The sequence below is a fragment of the Typopeltis vanoorti genome, chromosome 10 (genome assembly GCF_054136105.1).
Source record: "Typopeltis vanoorti isolate ZY-2024b chromosome 10, IOZ_Tvanoo_1.0, whole genome shotgun sequence".
Taxonomy (NCBI): domain Eukaryota; kingdom Metazoa; phylum Arthropoda; class Arachnida; order Uropygi; family Thelyphonidae; genus Typopeltis; species Typopeltis vanoorti.
Window position 1 is genome coordinate 22,926,096 of NC_143558.1, and position 16,883 is coordinate 22,942,978.

At 35.9% G+C, this 16,883-nt stretch overlaps 1 protein-coding gene across 2 annotated transcripts in view; it reads right to left on the reverse strand.

The window, feature by feature from the left end:
* The window catches only part of LOC150102225 (uncharacterized), a 274,606-nt gene that overhangs the window by 113,358 nt on the left and 144,365 nt on the right, over positions 1 to 16,883 (reverse strand). For both annotated transcript variants that reach the window (XM_090399744.1, XM_090399743.1), the window contains exon 12: positions 4,598 to 4,801. In XM_090399744.1, coding sequence (XP_090255870.1) covers positions 4,598 to 4,801 — 204 coding nt within the window. The remainder of the gene's footprint in view (positions 1 to 4,597; positions 4,802 to 16,883) is intronic.

Consider the following 16,883-nt stretch of genomic DNA (forward strand, 5'->3'; position numbering starts at 1 on the left):
GAAGCACATGGAAGGCCGGCAAAACATGGCAAAAGAGGTGAGTATAAGGATCATGGTTATATTTGAAGAGAATGAAAGAGCAGAATGGTGAAAAAGCAGGGCACTACACTACTGTATTTTGATTGGTTTACAATTGAAATGCTGAAAACTTCTTGAATAAGGTGTACAGCTCTGTATTATACACAATTAGGTAATAAATTGCTCAAAACTTACAATGAAATTAGATTAAGATATTGTTAGAAACACATCTACTACTTATATTATTTATTATTTTTTTAATTTTAATCATAGCAATGAACATGGAAAGACTTCTCAGATATTTTATCCATGGGATGGGAAAAAAAAAAAAAAACCCAGTATTGAGGCAAGATAGAATTCTAGTATTCAGAGAATACTCTGCAATCTGGTTGACTGAATGAATAGTACGGCCTAGCTTTCCAACCTCAAGATTGCCAGTTTCTACTCTGTGGTGTTTATTGTGTGTGTGTGTGTAAAGACAGTACAAGATTAATGATTTTCAGTGCAGATTAGACTACTAAAGTATGAATCGGATTGAAAGGTGGCATGTTTAGTAACTAAAGTGGGATTACCAGATTATCCACCCTTAAAGACTATGATACAATTTTTAGTCTTTGCTTTATTTTACTCTAAATATCATAACTTGTTTAAAATTTGTGGATATGATATCATAAAAGAATAAATAAAATTACCATTGGATATAAACAGTTATCATTGATCAGAAATTTAAGTTTGAAATATCAATGCACTCTAATTTTGTAGTTTTATTCATCATCATCATCATCATCAAATTCCTGATGTGTATCCCCATGGGGCTTAAAGGATAATTATGATAGTACTACATGAAAAAGTTACACTATTACTAACTTCTGGTCAATAATTTTCCTCCAAATTAATCTGTTATCCATCAAGACTCCAATATTATCACATCTTATATTTCTGTTTTTTAAGGTGCTTTTTAATGTATCAATCCATCTACATCTTTGTCTGTTTTTTCTGCCAACCTGGCAAAGAACACTTGTTTTGTTTATTCCTCTCCATTCTGTTTAAGTGACCATACCACCCGAGATTAGCTCTACTAACACATTCCTGAATGCTAACAATGGTGAGTTCTTTCCTAATATCCTCATTTTTGATGTGATATTATCTTTGATGCCATCTGTTCACTCCACTAATCTTTCTCAGAACTCTTATATCAGTCTTTGATCAAGTGTTTTATTTTTAACCCAGCTCTTGGATTCATAAGTTAAAATCGGTTTGAAGACTGTCTTGTATGCAGCAAGTTTAGTGTTCTACTAATTTTTTTCTTATTCCAAATAAATTTATTCAGCCAACTTCCTACATACCAGCTTTTTCTTGTCTAATTCCCAATTTAAATTGCCACCTTTCACTAAAACTTGTGCCTAAATAACTGAAACGTTTTACTTGTTCTATAGGTATTCTCGATACAGTTGATGTTTTCAATGTTTCGGCCTATTTTCATTGTCTTTGTCTTTTTATTGCTGATTTTCATACCAAATTTATTACAATAGTTATTCAATTTAGTCAGGGAATCTTTCGGACTTGTACTGTATTTATTCAAAAGTATATCATCTGCATAAAGTAAAGAGCTAAGAGTAATATTCCCAATTTTGATATTAGGTTTAATACTGCTTTCCTTCATAATGTGATCCATATAGATAATGTTCTACTGTACTAGTGGAGATAATGTGCACCCTTGTTGCACACCTGATTTTACTTCAAACCATCTTCCTGAATCTCCTTCAATTCTAACTGCTGACTTACAGCTTAAATAGAGACTATATATTGCCTGATATAATGTCCCATTTACACCATGTAACTGAGCATTTTTGAAACACTTTCCTCGTGGCACCTTCTCATATGCCTTTTCCAGATCAACAAAACTTACATATAATCTTTGTTCTATTTCCAAGATTTCTCAACTATTTGTCTTAAAGTGAAAATCTGATCATGACAACCTCTATTTGCCCTGAATCCAGCTTGTTCTCCACTAAGCTTCCCTTCCACAATTTTTCTTAGCCGTTTCTCAAGTATACTTGCATAAATCTTACCAGGAATACTCAATAGGGAAATACCTCTATAATTCTTACATTCAATTTTATTTCCCCTTTTTATAGATGGAACTATGAGAGCTTTGCTCCAATCCTCTGACCAGGCTTTCTCAATTATGCAATGCAATCATGTAAAACTTTTATATCTCCATATTTGAGCATTTCCTGAATTTCATCTACTCCAGTGCCTTTCCACATTTCAAGTTTTCGATAACTTTTTTCTACTTTCAAGTATGGATATGTATTCCTGACTGCATTCCTGTTGAGTGTTTTCTACCACCATGCTGACACTGCTTGTTTCATTTAGCAATCTTTCAAAGTAATTACTCTAGATATCTAAAATATCATTATTTCAGTTTTCATGTGATTTTTATCATCTGATTCCTTTTACAGTAATTTTTCCTGCATTTCTACGCTTTTCCAATAGCTTCCAGAATATTCTTTCTTCCTGATATATTTATTTTCTATGTTCTTACTATGACTTTTGTTTAGCTAGTTTTACACAGTGCTCTGCTTTTTTTACCTAAGAGCACAAAGACTTACTTGCTAAGAACTTTCTATCAAGTAACTCAAGCTTGCTTGATAGAAAGTGTCAGTGTAACTTTAAATTTTTAAATCCATTTTAATATGCAAATTTTTAAAAAAACTATTGGTAAGGGGGAAAAAATGTATTCATGAACAGTCAAAAAAAAATCATAAGGTGATCAATATCAGAGAAAAGATCTCAGCTGAACAGCAAAATAATCAACTGACATATTTTAAAGCACAGATGGGGAAAATGAGAAGGGGGGGGTAATATAAATCTTGGAGAAATATACGTATCGAATAGAAAAAGATAAACAACACAGGAATTCAAAATTTATGTCATCAGCAATTAAAACTTTTGCTTTAACTTTTTTTCCCTGAATCACTGTATGAATTTAATTCTCAAACTAATATTCCTTAAGACATGAAATATTTTTCATAAATGTTCTCAAACAGCAAAAAATTTGAATTTATTAATATGACCATATTAATTTTATGGCATATATCAACAGAAAATGCTTTATTCTTAAAGGTTTTTAATAAATCATTACACTTTTAGTAAATAAAATTCTGATAATGTTTAATAATAGGGAACAATAATGACTTAACTATACCAGTGTAACTGAACACATGCATTTCATACTGAAACAATGATACAGCAGAATTTCAAAAGCATGTTAATGTATAAGACATACAAATGCCATAAATTTATAAACAAACATCAACACTGGTCTTTGATTACCAATATTCACTGAGTAAAGCCAAATGAATCAATGCCAGTTATTTATTAATATATTGCTGTTCTCATATTCACTGAAAACTAATTTTTTGAAAGTATCTTCTCACTTAAACTCCATGTTTATATATTTCATCATCATAGTAACATGAATATAGTGTTTAGAAATGTAGCATAAAGCATTTTCTAATGATACATGCTCCTGTGAAACTTCCCTGTGCATTTTTTTTCTTCCAAATGAATAATACTAATATAATCATTCTGCAGTTCAAGCAATGTAGTACAAAATAATGCACAATTGCAAATTGATGATAATATCACCTTCCTTCAGCATTTCCATAGAAGAAAAAGAAAAAAAAAAGAAACAGTATTTAACAAAAGATGTGGTAAATGATATTCAGGAAAAGTGCCATTTTATAAGAGAAGATTAAAAGGAATTTTCCTGGGCATTCGTTTTTTTTTTTTTTTGTTAATTACCATTGCTATTTCCACTTCATGCAGTCCTCAGTGACAGTGTTCCTCATTTCAGTTAAAATTATGTTATATAATGATAATAGCAGCAGGTTTAGAAAACTACCACAGTTGGTTATTTCAAGTACTTTGGATCTTGATGTAAAGAATAGCCATCCAAGAGAATAAATGTGTATACTGCTCTGTTCTGAAGTCACTTCGCATTAAAAATAAGAACAGAATGTTTATAATTTAGCACATAATCAGATGTCTTCTTTATCTGCTTCAAATACATCATAATATGAAATTTAAAAAATATATATATATTCATCTGGATAATGTAAATTTTGATAACCGTTGACAATTTTTCCCGGTCAAGAGAGCTAATCCACACCATATTCCGTAATATAGCACCATACCCCTTTATTCTACAAAACAAATCATAACAGCATATGAATTTCCAGGGACTAACTACCCTACATAACTAGAGTATTATTCTAAATTAAGAATGCATGCATGTTTGAACAAGGAAAGAAAAATCCTAGAAGAGGATGAGGGATGACTGCATTTAAATCCCTTCCCTATCTGTACAAGCCCCAATTATCTTGATTCCAATTAGAATGCATTAATATGACGGATTGCTTCTTTCAAATAGCACTCATGAAATGTACAAAGCTGACTAATGAATAAGGGAACAGTTTTCATGATTAAAAAGGCATGGCATCGCTTGAGTTTGTAATCAGACCCATCCCTAGTTCTTAAACAGACAGAAGAGTAGCAGCCACACTCTACCGACCGAGCAGTCTTCTCAGATAATTTGCCACTGTGATGCTTTGACCCCGAAGAGTGTCCCGAATTAGGCTTTTTGCTCGTTGCTCCATCATTGGCTCTATGTGCTTCATCATCAGAACCTTCTCCACCAAAACTTGTAATGTACATTATTTGGCCTGCATTGACTGGAGATTGTGACCTCGACCGAGACCTCGATGTGGAACGTAACCTACAAAAGCAAAACTACATAAAAATCTATAATAAAGAAATAAAGAAACTGAAAAAAATTTGTGTACATTTTTAAGATTATAGAAGGATAATAGTTCTTTGACTTAATATTCATTTTGCTTAGAGACAAATGTTTTTAAATTAATTAAAACTGCTTTTCATTTCCAAATTTAAATTTCAAAAGAATTTAAAATAAAATATATCACCTGTAAAACTTTATATTTCTTCAACATCCAGTTTATTAAATTATTTAAAAATAATCCTAACTTAATAACATATTACTTGTATCTTAATTCCTTAATAACTCTCTTGAATTTTTCCAGGAGATCAGAAATTATTTGATCAATCAGAATATCAGAAGTATTTCAAGAGGACATTTCTCAACAACTGGCATACATGGAAATCTATGCAGTGGTGGGTTTGCCCATAACTGCATTCTCAGGAAGATTGTGCTTTCAGAAAACTTGCATATAATAACTGGGAAAATGGTAATGAAAAATATTTGCTACACATTTCTCACACATCTGTTCTCAGGATGCTTTGGTAACAATAATTTGAAACGTCAAACAAAAGGTTTGACGTTTCAAATTTTTTGGGCAATGGGAAATCCTCATTAAAAATAACTCCTCTGTTCACAGTGAGCCTCTCGAACTTATGAAAGATTACTATTACAACAAAATGTTTATTCATATTCTGATATTGCCTTTCATCTTACAAATGACACTATTATCTGGCAAGTGGAAAGATTATGGCATGGTTTAGAAATACTTTCAAACAGTAATACATAGTATTTTTCAAGAAAATTTAGGTTTCCTAATAAGCATGGCAGTAGTTTCATACCAGGTGAAGAAAATCATCTCTCTTTTTTACTTTCTCTAATGTCCATAACTGTAGTGGGGAGAAAAAAAACCCTGTTTATTGCAAAAAACTATCCACTCAATTACCCACAGTAATTTTCCGTTCCAATTTAAAAGTGCACAAAGTTGTCAGTTTTATTTTGCATAAACTTTGACTAGGGCATTTAATAGAGAATATTTTATATAATTCTCAAAATCAAATATTTTTTTTTTTTGTAGATTAGTAATGCAATCCACTGCTCTAATTCAATCAACTGGGATTGCAAAGCAAAATGGGTGCACTATGTATAATGGTTTATAAAGTATAATAGATTTTTTTCAATGGTAATCCTATGCATGAGAGGTTAAGCTATAGGAGACCAGCTAATTTCATTTGAAAAATCCCCGTACAAAGATTACCCTCACACCCTAGATTGTGATTTCAATGCATCTAGAACATGCTTTTGACTTTTTAATGGTCTTTCCAACAAAATGGTTAATACTGCATCTTCCATGAAGCTGCATTACAAAAGTGTGTAGATGAGAAACATTAAGAGAGAGCAGAATTTCAACAAACTATGATTATATTCTAAACCAAAAAACCTAACATGCATGCAACAAACAAGGAAATGATCAGCAATAAAAATAGATATATTCTGCTTTTCATAATCACATTCTCATATAACATCATTCCATATCATGACTGAACTAGAGTTGTTTGTGGTGCATTTACTGTTAAAAAAAAAAAAAAAAAAACTGCCATTAAGATGGTCCAATCAAAATGATGACTAATTTTAATAATGAACCCAAATTTGATTAAATTTCAAACCACAGGAGAACTATTATTATTTCTAATCAATAAAAATGGTCCAATTATAGCAAAAGAATATTTTTTCAACATTTTTACCAATAAAAATAAAATTATATGGGGAAAGAGAATTTTTCAATGATCAGAGTTAAGTTTTTTCACTTGGTTAGACTATAAATTAGTTTTACTTGTAGAGTGGTGAATGGATGGAATGGGTAGCCAGAGGTGATTGTGAATGAATGAGCGAGTTTAAAAAGTACGATACGCATGTGTGAATAACGGCTAGATTAAGAATAATGATCTCCTGTGATGAGTCATCTGTCTCAATGGAGATACCTGTATAATAATTAAATATGGCCTCATGGAAGATGTAGGAATGAGTATGTTTCATAGATGGATTATAAGGATATAGGAGTATGGCCTACAGACAGGAAGTTCATATTCATACCACAAAAGAAGGGAGATGTGAAGAACCATAGAACCAGTAGTTTAATGTTTCACACAAGCAAGATCTTCTAAAGATTATTCTAAATAGAACTGAGGATAAAGTCAAAGCAGAGATACTTGAAGCATGGGCACTAGACATCAAATTCTTTGCATTAGCAGATCAATGAGAAGTAATGTACTTTATAGACTATCCACAATTTCTGAATGTGTTCAGCATATGAAACTGTGGAATGTAATGAAAGTAATGTGTTTTCCTCAACACATTATCAGTTTCATAGCTAATTTGCACAACAAGGAAGAAAGAACCGTAAGAACAGATGTTGGGTTAAATGACTGGCTTCAGGTAGGCAAGGATGCCTACTTTCTTCTCACCTCTTCAGTATCTATGCTGAGGACATAATGTGTGTAGTAGTAGTACTGGATGAGATGAACAGGATAGGTGACAGATGGGTGGTGAGCAATCTGAAGATATGCTGATGATACATCCTCTGTAATGAATGAATCCTTCACAGAGTTAATGAGATTAGCAAGAACAGAGTACCTAAACTCAACCCTAGCAAGATAAAAATTTCTTGAAGGAATTATGGGCAGGAAACAAGTGAACATTAATGGAGAAATAATCAAGGAAGTTCACAAATTTGAGTATCTGGAATACATTAATGTTAAATGTTGCTGTTCAGAAAACAGAAGATGATCAGGAATGGCTAAAACAATAGTAAGAGACATCTCAAGTTGAAAAGACAGATCTATTACTAAAACAAAGATGAGGATTCTGGATACAGCTGCTTTTCAGTTACTTTGAATGTGAAACTTGGAATATAAGGAACTTTGATAGTAAAAGAATTCTGCTTCTGGGATGTAGAAACTATTGAGGATTTCATACATTAAAAGGTGGACAAATGGATTCCAACTTTCTTCTGTCAGTACTCCATATGAGTGCTGACAGATTTGGAATAATTTGGATGTAGAAAGAATGAAAGGATGACTTCTCAAAACAGTAACAGAAGGTAAAGTTTAGGAAAAAAAGGGAAGTGGAAAATCTTCAATGAGATGGTTGGATGGATTGTCTGGTATGACTGGTTTTGGGAGAGTTGAAGCCTCAAGAAAAGTTTATGAGAGAGAGAACCACCCAGTGAGAGCTTGTGTGACACATCAACTGAGATGTGGTGAACACATGACATCTGCAGATATCCTGTGAAATTATGAATTATGGATATAAATTCCAAATCCTGATAGAAAGCAAGATTTTGGATTTATGGAATACTGATGATTCTTATCCCTTTCTAACAGATCAGCTTCAACCCACTTACTGACATGAGTTTCTGCTTTATATCTGTTCTACAGGTACTTTCATGGACAATGTTCTGCTGAACTGGTCACTATTCTTCCTCCAGTTTCTTCCAAAATCATAATAAAACAGGAGTAGCTGTTGGTCAACACCCATTGCTCCAAACTGAATGAACCAACTTCTCTCTTCACTTCTGTTCTTTGGAACAGTCCCCACCTCATTCCATTCAAAAAACACAAAGATTTCTTCCTTCTGCTTACTCTCTTGCCCATACACAGCAGTGATGTGCTATATATAATGTGAGTTTTCATGTGTGGATCAGATTCATAAGATACCATAAAGTCCTCCAGTTCTGATGGCATCTTCCCAATAGTACTCGAAAGTTGTGCTTCAGAAGTAACAACTATCCGACATTACCTCTACAATCTTTTATACTGAGCTGGCACTTATTCATGGAAATAAACATTATTATTATGTGACACCTCCAAGAACTCATCGTGGGAGGGCACACCACACAACCCACCATCTTTATTACTTAATCCTCCACCTGCACACAACACATCGCTCAACTATAGCATTTTTTGCAAATTGTGTATTGTTTGGCCAACTTGTATGTATGCAAGATGAAAAATCTGTTTCCAGGAAAAAACAACTTTGCTATCTGTATGAGATCAGCAAACTCACCTTCAACTGAAGAAGTCCAAGTTGTGCTATAGAGGTGCTATCCTTCTCACTGCAATCTGTTGTTAATTGCCCTCACCTCAGTTCTCTCTAAAATAATGGAAAATCATCAACAGTCAACTTCCCCACTATCTAGAGGCCCACCAGTAATTCAACAATGACCATCAGTAGGAATTCTGCTACTTAGAACCATGACAGCCAACTCCAGATCCAATGGACATATGCCATGGAAAGGTTTGATAAGATATATGCTGTTGCTCTTGACATTTTCAAGGCATCTCATACTGTGGCATCACAACCAGATCAATAAATTGGTTACATTGTGATGTTTAGTAGTTGGCCATCCCTCTCTGGTCATTCACTGCATATTAAGATAGAAGACACTACTTTCCACCCATCCAGTTACTAAAATTCCATCATTCATCCATCCTTAAAATACTGCTTGGGCTGGTGCATGAAAAACCTCATTAAAAATTCTTGATACTATCCAGCAAAGAGCAATTTGGGTGACAGATGATCCTTCACTTAATGATTTACTACAGCCACTATTTTGAAAGACAGTGGTTTTGTTTGAGCCATGTGCCTCATTTTCAGTACTTCTATAGACATTTCACTTAAATACATTCATCATTTTTCCACTTTTCACTGGGCCTGTCAAAACACGAGGCAGCCAGCCTGGTTGGCTGAGTGGTTAGTATATGTGCTCTTCAAGCAACAGGTTGTGGGTTCAAATTCCACTGTGGGTATGTATGTTTGTAATTGTCTTTAGACGGGAGATGAATTTCATTGACCGGTGTGAGACCACCACCTTGCTTATTGGAGACCTGATGTGACTTGAAAAGTTCCAATAAATGAGGTGGTGGTCTCTAGAGGCAGGGTTTTCAGACTATGCAAATTAAAAAAAAAAAAAAAATCTTTAGCCCACCTGCAGTACAAAATGTACAATAGATTAGTAAATAACATTTTGTGGTACTTCTCTTTTATTCCCTCTACTCTCAGAAAGTCTTTCTCATGAAGCATTTACCAATTACCACCTCTAGTTTTTATGAAAGTGCCAATAGGTTTTTCTTCTTTTCCAAACCTTGATCACATCCTATACATGGTACTACTGTGGCATAGGCCCCAAGTAGGGTCCTATACCTATTGAGTAGGGCCCAAGCAGCACTGATAATCTCTTCCATCCAGTTCCTCAATATCCTCAATTTTATTTCTTAGCCCACAAAGCGAAAAATATTCTCAGAAAAAGTTTGCTGACCTGTGTCCTAGACCATTTAAAAAGCAATTAGGCTATTCTTTCTCTTATCTTTATTTGAGGATGAGAAATTCAAGAAGATATGAAACTGCTGCCAATATTCTAGTAAAACATTCACTTGGAATATCTAAATGCCTTGGGATCAACTACAACATGTCTATTATGTTTCAGGATTGATGAATGGTATACATAATACTTATCTTTCACTTCAGAGATTTTATCATGTAACACTTTTGCTTTAGCTGTATGAGTTATAAAAGATGTAACATGAAGATTTGGCCAAAGCACATACCAAACCATGTCATACCATTATGGCACAAAAGCAACTCAGGCTGGCACTGCCTCTCCAAATGTGAGGCAATAACAGTATTGTTCCAGTGACTAGACAGGATTCTGACTTTACAGGAATTTGGTCATAATCCCAAGGACATGGACATAGGAGGTACTCAATTCTTATTTGCTAGAATGTGACTTAAAGGCATTTAATCATATTAAAGTTTTTCACAACTTATTCTGTTCTTTCATTCATATTCAAGCACCATCGTTTTTCCTATTGGTATATTTCACTTCTGAGGCCAAACTGATTAGTGTTCTACAAACAGTAACATCAGAGGATCATCATCATCAAATTCCTGACATGTACCCTCAAGGAGTGTACAGGATATGATAGTACTACAAGAAAAATTTACATCATTACTAACTTCCCATTTACAATTTTCCTCCAAATCAGTCTGTTACTTGTCAAGACTCCAACATTATCAGATCTCATATTTCTATCATCTAAGGCACATTGTATCGTATCAATCCACCTATACCTTGGTCTTCCTCTGGGTCGTTTGCCTACCAACCTGGCACAGAACAATTGTTTTGCTAATCTTTCCTCGCCCATTCTGTTTAAGTGACCATACCACCTGAGATTAGCTCTGTTAAGGCATTCCTGGATGCCAACAATGTCAAGTTCTTTCTGAATATACTCGTTTTTCATATGATATTGCCATTGATGCCATCTGTTCATGCCTCTAATCTTTCTCAGGACTCTCATATCTGCAGTCTCTAGTCTTTGGTCAAGTGTTTTACTTCTGACCCAGCTCTCAGATCCATAAGTTAAAACTGGTTTGAACATTGTCTTGTATACAGCTAATTTAGTGTTCCGACCAATTTCTCTCTTATTCCATATGAATTTAATCAGTTGACTTCCTACCATACCAGCTTTGCTGATTCTGTTGTCTATTTCTATATTTAATTTACCATCTTCACTAAAAATCGTGCCTAAGTAGCTGAAATGTTTTACTTGTTCCACAGGTTCTCCATTCAAAACACAGTTGACATTTTCAGTGATTCTGCCTATTTCATTGTCTTTGTCTTTTTATTGCTGACCTTCATACCATATCTATTACAACAGTTATTCAATTTAGTCAGAGAATCTTGCAGACTTGTAGCGGATTTATTTAGAAGTATAACATCATCCGCAAAGAGCAGACATTAACATCTCCAATTATGATATCATGTTTAATAACACTTTCCTTCATAATGTGATCCATATAGATAATGAATAACAGAGGTGATAATGTACATCCTTGTCTCACACCAGATTTAACATTAAATCATCTTCCTATACTTGTTTCAATTCTAACTGCCGACTTACAACTCAAATAAAGACTAAGTATTGCTTGATATAATGCACCATTGACACCATATAACTGTAGCGTATTGAATAGCTTCTCTCTTGGCACCTCGTCATATGCCTTTTCCATATCGACAAAACTTAAATACAGATCATTGTTATATTCCCATGCTTTCTCAACTATTTGTCGTAAAGTGAAGATCTGATCCTAACAGACTCTATTTGGTCTGAATCCAGCTTGTTCTTCACCAAGCTTTTCTTCCACAATTCTTCTCAAACGTTTCTCAAGTATGCTTGCATAGATCTTGCCAGGAACACTCAGTAGAGAAATACCTCTTAATTCTCACATTCAGTTTTATTTCCCTTTTTTATATATGGGTACTATTAGAGCTCTACTCCAATCATCGGGAATTCGTCCCTCTGTCCAAGCTTATTTGTAAGATAATATAATAAGACAAGATAATATTTTTCGCGAATTGAAGTACAATATTATATAATATATCTTCATTATGTTTAATTAATCAATCAATAACGTTATTATTATATTATAATCCATATGTGCATCGTCTTAGCGACACTGGTGGTGAATATGTGCGACTCTACCACACAAAATTGCGTTAACTTTCATAAAAGTATCTAAGCATCGTGCTCTATATATCTGTTGTTTATATTTCCAGGCAACATAACCATCATTAAACACAAATATGGTTGAGACAAATATAGAAAAAAATAATATTTTATACAAAATATTTGTAACTAACATATGCAATATAGATCAAAGTAATTTTAGAAAATATATTATAACGTTCTTATTATTTACATTCATGTATAAAAACATCATTTTTATTTTTGGAAGATTTAATTATATAAAAATTGCGGATAATAAGATAATAATAATTGCAGTTCTTTTTAACTGACAATTATCTCAATTGTCTTCTTCCAAGTTCTTCCAACACCACTTCTCGGCCTTTTGGCTAAGATCCAAGCTTCCTCCCACCTTTCCCAGTCTTTTTAGCGACCAGCTACAGAACCTCTGTGACAGATGAACAAACACCAACTGGGACTGGGAAAACTGGCTGAGCTTCAAGTGGCAGGCTAGGGAACTGTTCCAAAAATGCGGGCGCAAAAGGGCCTACCAACAACGCAAACGGCTGAGGGATCTCGGGGAACTCGGCTGGTACCGGACAAACGAACGGAGCCGAGTTCCCTGCGGAGATCTTATCAGACAAGTAGAAATAGAACTGCAGCAAGAGCGGCAGAGTAGAGTCGAGGACCTCGATTTTTGAACGAGACTCTATCTCAGAAATTTGGAAACACCTTCCGCCGCATTCTACAACCAACAACGGGTGGCGGCTAATGACGAGAAAACGATTTACCAGATCGAAGAGAAGGGCCAGATTCTACACTCAACCCACGAAATACTCCGTCACTTTCATCAGCAGTATATTGGCATCTTCTCTGACCAGCAGGGCACAGATGACTTCAGTGAGTGGTACGCAACACGTTTTCCCGATCATCTTAGTGCCCTGCATGACAGGCTGATAACTGCAGCCGAAATAAAGGCTACGTGCAAAACGATGAAAACAAAGAAGACCCCAGGGCCAGACGGACTGGGGATAGAATTCTATAGATCTATCTGGGAATTTGCAGTGGCAGCATTAATAAACATCTTTAACGAATTCCTCACTTCGGGAAACTTCCCTGAGGAATTTGTTAAGAGCTATACCATATTTATCCCCAAGAAAGACTGAGATCGGACTTTGTCGAATAACTGGCGTCCAATCTCCTTAACCAATTTAGACTATAAGATCTTTGCAAAAATTATCTGCACACGCCTTAAGGGCGGTATTGAAAATATAATAACAAGCTCACAGGTCTACGGGATCCCCGGTAGATCTATGGAACTCAATCTCTTCTTGTTAAGAGACTTGATCAGACTGGCTAAGGAAAAAAAATACCCCCTGGAACTTCTCTCCACCGACCTGGAGAAAGCGTTTGACAGCATCAACCACAGGTACTTGCAGAACATCCTCCAAAAAACAGGCATGGGCCCGAGACTTCGGCGTACAATTAAAAACATGAACGCGGAAGCCACGACCCAACTATCTATTAATGGGTTTCTGACAGAACCAATCCACGTAAAGAGAGGGGTTAGGCAAGGCTGCCCGCTAAGCCCCCTCCTCTTCTCCCTAGTATTAGAACCCCTAATCAAAAGAATTGATAACACCCCCGCAATTAATGGTATTCCACTGCCCCAAGTCTCAAAACAATGCAAAATAGTAGCATATGCGGACGATGTAGTGGCCACACTCTGAGATTCTGAGTTCATCTATATCTATCTGCACATGCTGCAAAAGTTCAGCATAGTCAGTGGTCTTCGGGTTAACGCACAAAAAACTAAAATCAAAAGTTTTGGAAATTTCCATAGCACTGGACTTCCCTATGGTTTAACGCTACAGACACAGCCTCTAACAATACTAGGCGTGCCTTTTTCAGACACCCTAGCACTACCAATCCAAAAATTGCAGGAGACAAGCAGGGACAGGATAAGGCTGTTCAAACCAACCTTTTTCTCCTTTTATGGCAGAGCGAACAGTAATAAGAACAATCGTCACCCCAATGCTGATGCACACTGTAAACATCACATGCATCACACTGTCACAAGAAAATAAATTATCAAAAGAACTCATTGATTTCTTCTGGAATGGGAGAAAACACGAAGTAAAGAAAGAATACCTACAACTCAAACAGGAAGAAGGGGGTTACGCTCTACCCGATCACAAAAGCTTACTACAAGCAAACACGTTCAAAACCGTACGGAAGGCCTTAAACTCCAACCACATTTCTGGCCTGCTAATTAGATACTTTATAGGACTTTTCCTCTCCCTGTTTGGGATCACTGACTATGCTGGACCCTGCTCAAGGCGGAGGGGGGGGGGTGCCCAAGTGGTACCGTACATTAGTTAAATCAATCACAACACTCAGAGACAGAGGAATTGCAATCCTCACATACAAACCCAAAGCAGTATACTGGGATTTCTTCCAACTTTCCAGGCGTGATACACCCAATCTCAGGACAAATAATGAAATTCTCTTCAGAAATATCAAAAACAGCTGGGGACAGCCTTTTCATCGAGATCTAGCCTGGAGAATAGCCTACGGGCAGCTCCCGGTGAAACAGGTAAAATCCCGGTATGTACCTAGCCCATGCAACCCCTTCTGCGATGTCTGCCGAGACGTGGAAACGGTGGACCATTTCTTTTATTTTTGCCCACCAGCCCAAAACATCTGGCGGAGACTCAGCACAGCATTGGGAATCCCCATGCTGACAGTAGAAGAGGTCATACGGCTACAATTCCCCCCACCAGTCCAAAAAACCCAAAAGTTCGCTATCTTCCTAATCAACGTGTTAAAATATCACATTTGGAAGGTACGGAAAAAATCCCAGGTACGAAACGCAAATTTAATGTATGCAAGAATAAGGAAAGGTTTCTTCTTCTACCTACTCAAATTTCTTGCACAAGAAAGGCACTTACTAGGAGATTTTAAATTTGTGAATCAATACTGCAAACCACCGACAATATGCTTTCTTATACAGGGACGCATCAAGCCCTGTATATCTCTTTAGAACCCACAAAACCCCACCAAACCCACCCCTAGGAAAAAGAATAACCACTCTGTCTTCCCTAGCCACAAAGCTTTCGCTGGCACGGTTTCTTTTACTCCAAATAAGGGGGGTAGAGCTGAGAACCCGGGCTGCGAAGGCTTACAGCGAGGCGGTGCTGCTCCTCGCGAGTGGCATCTCCCGGGCCAATCTCTACCCCATTCTAAGTCCCAATGGTACCAGGTCTATAAGTCCCTATTCATTTCAACTCACTGGACCCTAAGTCCTGTTATTTTATTATTTGAATTTTTTTAAATTTAAATAATAAAATTTATATTTTAAATGTATTCAAAAAAAAAAAAAGAAAAAAAATCCTTTTTTTTTATTTTTTCTCTCCGGACCTTAAGTTCGACCTCGATGATCAAATCATATGTTTAGCCCGGACCATAAGTCCTCAGTTTCTCAATAACAGCAGTAAAATTTAATTACCTGGAATACAAATAAGGATATTATATTTAGTAACACAAAACGATCCTCTAAGTAAATTATTAATTTGGATAAAATCATATGCGAACCCTAGACAAAAGTCTATGTTTAACCTTTTTTTTCTGAACAGATAAATGGAGATTATGTGTTACAGACCAATTAGCCTAATACGGCTAAACAGGTTGACCGAGGCCTCTTTTACCTCCTACTATCCTACTCTATCTTACATCATACTCCTCTCTTACTGTCTGCTGACCCTCAGCACGCTTTATTCTCCAAAGGCCAATGATGAGAGACATGAACTCCCATTCTATCTTCTATGAGACCATAGGCACAAATAAGTCTCATTGTCCAATTCCTCGATTGTCATTTCCTGAATATAACATTTTGTATTTATTGTTCAGAAAGATCTCACCAGTTTTTGTCTTTTTTGTTTCATTCACCCCTATTATGTCAATCTGGTACTTATCTAATTCCTCAGCTAGCTCCATTTCTTTGCCATTCAGGCTTCTTATGTTGAGGTACTGATATTTAACTCTGATAACGTTGAGTTGGGGTGTGCTTTCAGATTTGTTCCAGTAGCTGACTTTTCGCTGTTCGCCCTGGTTCCCTGGTGAAAACAACGGAGGCAATGCCCCAGCTGGCATGAAATTTTGTCATGTTGTACCATCATTTTCTATATTGGTTTAAGCCAATAAGAATACAATTTGGTCTGCTAAATCCCAAATTGCCAGCCCATCCTTGTTCGTTCAGTATCCAGGTAGATACTCAACAGGGTGCACTACGAGAAGGCGAGGATTGGACATTAGGTCAGAAGCACTGGTCGGTTCTCTGCATTCCTTTAAAGGCTATGTGAAGGTCTCCTCTCAGTTATACAGCTTTGACTCTCAAGCACCCCTAAAACGTTAATTATAAAAACTTTAATTAACACCCTCCTGTACCCCAGCAACCCCACACCGCCATCATCAGGGACCACAAAAAACAACGACATCCGCACACAGGCACCAACACCAGCCAAATGAGGCCGAAGAAAGGCAAAGTTGGGCTTCAAGTCCTA